This window comes from Poromitra crassiceps, assembly GCF_964638095.1.
Source record: "Poromitra crassiceps genome assembly, chromosome: 27".
NCBI lineage: Eukaryota > Metazoa > Chordata > Actinopteri > Beryciformes > Melamphaidae > Poromitra > Poromitra crassiceps.
The window spans coordinates 10,057,637-10,061,477 of NC_139650.1; the positions used below are offsets into that span (position 1 = coordinate 10,057,637).

The following is a 3,841-nucleotide window of genomic DNA, read 5'->3' on the forward strand; positions in this document are numbered from 1 at the left end:
ACACAAAACCTGCTAGAAACGCTGCAAAAACCGAAAAACTTCAAAATGCCGCAAAAAGGTTGGTAGAGGTAGGTGGAAAAGTTGCATTTTGAACAAACCTGACGATATTCTCCAATCAAAAACCATGCACTTTGCACGATGATACTGGGCGAGCACTTCCAGAATTGAATTAGTCTAGCGTTAGATGTGTTGAAACGTCCCAAAATACAGCTAAACATGTGTATCACGCAACTGCTCCGTGAGAAAGTGTTGATATTTAAAGATATAAACGTCGAAATATCGTCTAACCGTCGAGATATATCTTGCTGCTTGCACGAACTGCCTCCAGATGTACAGTAGAATGCCCGCAGCTTCGTTCTGATTCTGAATTAGTCTAGATGTGTTGAAACGTCCAAAATGCAGCTACACATGTGTCTCACTCACCTGCTCCATGACAAAGTGTTGGTTTTTCAGATATAAACGTTGAAATATCGTCTGAGCTGAAACTTGATGCTTGCACGTCCGCACGACTGTCTCCTTCAGGTGTCCTGTAGAATGCCTGTAGTGGACCGGCGAGAGGGGCATTTAAACCAGAGCGGGAACCGACCAATAAGTCGCGTCTGGTCAGACCAATCGGATCAGACCAGACGTCTTACGTCAGCTGAACCCGGAAGGATTTTATTACTGGAGCAGGAAGCTAGCTAGCGTTAGCAAAACAGAGATCGATAAAATACTGAGGGATGCTTTTGCTCTTGTTTTGTCAGTGTGTAACTATCAGTCGAGTCAACTCATCCACTGACTTGGACTTATTGGGCAATTCTGGACTAGTAACTCGCTTGTTCACAGATAAGCAGTTGTCTGCCTGCAGCAGCAGCCAGTCCAAATGACCAGCAGCTTGTCTGGTCAGAGAAGATGCTGCAACTTCTCCGCAGAATGAATCACTTCTATTCACCAGGTAGGCGCATGGATGTAGGCCTGACACCCGCATTAAAAAGTATGCTACTCCTGTGGTACTCATGACAGTTCTGTCGCAAAACAGTAGTTTCCAGTAGTACTCAAGCAGAGTTTTGCTGCTTGTTGTTAGTGGAAGAAGCTGTCAAAACACAACTGCTTTACTAGAGATAGCCTACTATTGTTTGTATAGTGGTCACAACACTACAGCAAGACTACACATTTTAAGTAGTGATCAATAGTGTTCTTTATTGGGTTGTTTATACAGTCATAAACTCATTCTTAGAAGCCATAACCATTTTGGAGAAAACATGGTTAATGTTTACAAACTACGATGAATCAAATAAGCAAAGGTCATTTCTCATATATATCATCTCATTTATCTGGTAGATGTTGTTCATGCACCGATCATTATGCATTTTACAGTTCAATCAAATCGAATATATAATTTGTACCAATGGTGTTGTAGCACGACCACATAAAGCAAGACAGATAAAACAGACGCAGGAGTAAGTGTCACAAGATTAGCGTCTGTCCTTAACTGTTCTGCCCGTCACTCTCCACAGGCTCCTGTCGTGCCAGCTGTTGTCGCTTTGAGGTCGCCGGACAACAAGTGGGTTGGATTCCTCCCCAGTTTGCCTCCGTGCTGTCGCGTTACCAGCCCGACGCAGGGCGGTGCCATCTCTCTGTGCCAGAGTCTGGAGTCGTACGAGAGCAGGTCAGAGGCTGTGGATGCTGTGCTGCAGACTGTGAGTCAAGAAGCCTCACTGAGAGCTGCCTCAGAGGATGGAGAGATGAGGTCAGCATGCAGGGGTGAACTCATCAATTAAACTGAGGAATTGGACTTGTGGGGGGGGGGGGGGGGGGTCTACAGGAGACAGAATTGCAATTGAACAGGAATATCAGGAAGTTTAATTTAATTCTGTGTATTATTTTTGTGTTTTTCATACATATCTGAGATTATCAATACTATTAATTAATACACAGGACAAGATGTTACTATCCCGTGTGCCAAAATCCGAGGAAAAACACATTTAGAAGCCCAATCCAGAATAAAACAGGCTAACAGGCTAACAAACTAATAAACAACTACCCAGTCCAGGTGATACAGGACCACCAACTTGGACACACATGAACATTGGACAGGTAATTGTGAGCCCACAAACAGAAGGAGAACCAACCAACCAATAACTGTTTTGCACCCGTGTTAAGAAATTCACCCTTTGCTGTTATACCTGAGCAGCTGGTTCTTGTGTTATGGCATTATGATTATGACCAAGTTGAAATCCTGTGTTTGTTTTTTGCTTTTTTTCCCTGCTCCCAGTCTTAGCGAAGCAGGTGAGTGCAGCCATACAGGAGATGAAGGAGGAGAGCCAGCAGATGATGAGGGAGAACAAGGTGACCATCCCCTGAGTTGTTCCGCTCCCCCCTCTCTACCTCCAGTCCATCTTCATCACTATCATGCTGCAGCTCTCGCAGCAGCTGTCTGGAATCAACGCTGTAAGTCAAAGGGACAAAGAGAGGCCATTTACACCTGGCATTAACATGCGTTTTCTGTCATCAGATTGCAATCAGATTGTACTTGGCCACTTGAAAGTACAGGTGTAAACGCCCCCCAAGACACATTGAAGACGGATTGCAATCTGATCGGCCAAACCACCGGTGGTCAGGGACGCATTGTGTACGCATTGAACACAAGTGTAAATGCAATGTGTCCTCTCAATCTGGATACAGCAACTGTATGTGGATTGAGAGGACACCAATTTTAGGTGATCAGATTGTAATCTGCAATCAACCCAGATTGCAATCAGATTGCAATCTGATGACAGAAAACGCATGTTAATGCCAGGTGTAAATGGCCTCTCTAGGGTTGGAAACTGTTACATCTTACTTCAATGCCAGATGAATGAGAGCCAGACAATGTACACAATCACAAGAACGTGTTTGAGTCTTTCAGTTTTGTTCTGAAACTAAACGAGTTGTCTCTGTGGTCGGCTGTAGGTCATCTACTACTCCACTGGGATCTTTGAGCGAGCAGGAGTGTCTCAGCCTGTCTATGCCGCCATCGGGGTCGGCGTGGTCAACATCGCCTTCATTGTGGTTTCTGTAAGTCCAAGGAGGAAGTTGTTGACATTTAAGGGGCACGGTGACGCAGTGGTAGCGCTGTCGCCTCACAGCAAGAAGGTCCTGGGTTCGATTCCTGCCTGGGATGCTGTGGGCACTGAGGATGTGTCCCCATCCCCATGTCCTCAGTGCCTACTGCCCAGGTGGGCTCGTCAAAAGGGTCTTTCTGTGTGGAGTTTGCATGTTCTCCCCGTGCTCCCCTGGGGTTTCCTCCAGATAGGAACCCCCCCGGCTAAAAACATGGCAAAAAAAAGATGTTGACATTTGAGGTATAAAATACGTTAAACATTTCACTTCTCCATTTTAAAATGCTAATTTCTCCCTCTCTGTGTGTCCAGTTGTTTGTGGTGGAGCGTGCAGGCAGGAGGTCCCTCCAGATCATTGGTCTATTAGGAATGGCTGGGTCAGCAGTCCTCATGACCGTTGCCTTGGCATTGTTGGTAAGTGTGTGACAGTGGGGGTAAGTGTGCCAAAATATGCATCAAATTAAGTCACACTGTGCTGGTGCCGTGTGAATCTCTAATAGATGATATAGCATGAATTTCCCCTCAGAGGGCTAGTATATATACTTTCCAAATTACAAACACTTTAGATCAGGCATGTCCAAATTCCGGCCCGGGGGCCAATTGCGGCCCACGGACAGATTTTAAGTGGCCCTCGTCTTGTCTCTCAAAATATACTCTATGTGGCTCCTCCTCCACACAGTATTGGTTAATCAAGCAAGTTCAATTTGCATTTTCTCCCTTCACCTAACGATGACAGCACTATCATGGTAGGTGAATAGGGT

The 3,841-nt window shown here is 45.5% G+C and overlaps 1 protein-coding gene across 2 annotated transcripts; it reads left to right on the top strand.

Annotated features, from left to right (window-relative positions):
* The first annotated feature begins 716 nt into the window (after positions 1 to 716).
* LOC310799029 (uncharacterized protein) lies at positions 717 to 3,496 on the top strand. 2 transcript variants are annotated; one of them, XM_083661600.1, is made up of 5 exons: positions 717 to 934; positions 1,497 to 1,729; positions 2,255 to 2,430; positions 2,932 to 3,036; positions 3,393 to 3,496. In XM_083661600.1, exons 1-3 carry the CDS (start codon positions 892 to 894, stop codon positions 2,258 to 2,260), a joined length of 282 nt encoding a protein of 93 aa, XP_083517726.1. In that variant the 5' UTR covers positions 717 to 891; the 3' UTR covers positions 2,261 to 2,430; positions 2,932 to 3,036; positions 3,393 to 3,496. The 2 variants fall into 2 exon arrangements, with proteins under 2 accessions (XP_083517726.1, XP_083517725.1); XM_083661599.1 differs by having other exon boundaries at positions 1,497 to 1,679.
* The last annotated feature ends 345 nt before the right edge of the window (positions 3,497 to 3,841 follow it).

Excerpts from the sequence above, each read along its gene's own strand:
- LOC310799029 (XM_083661599.1), top strand. The coding sequence starts at position 892 with ATGCTGCAACTTCTCCGCAGAATGAATCACTTCTATTCACCAG. Across the intron at positions 935-1,496 it reads GAATCACTTCTATTCACCAG|GCTCCTGTCGTGCCAGCTGT; the intron begins GTAGGCGCATGG and ends CACTCTCCACAG. Across the intron at positions 1,680-2,254 it reads TGGATGCTGTGCTGCAGACT|TCTTAGCGAAGCAGGTGAGT; the intron begins GTGAGTCAAGAA and ends CCCTGCTCCCAG.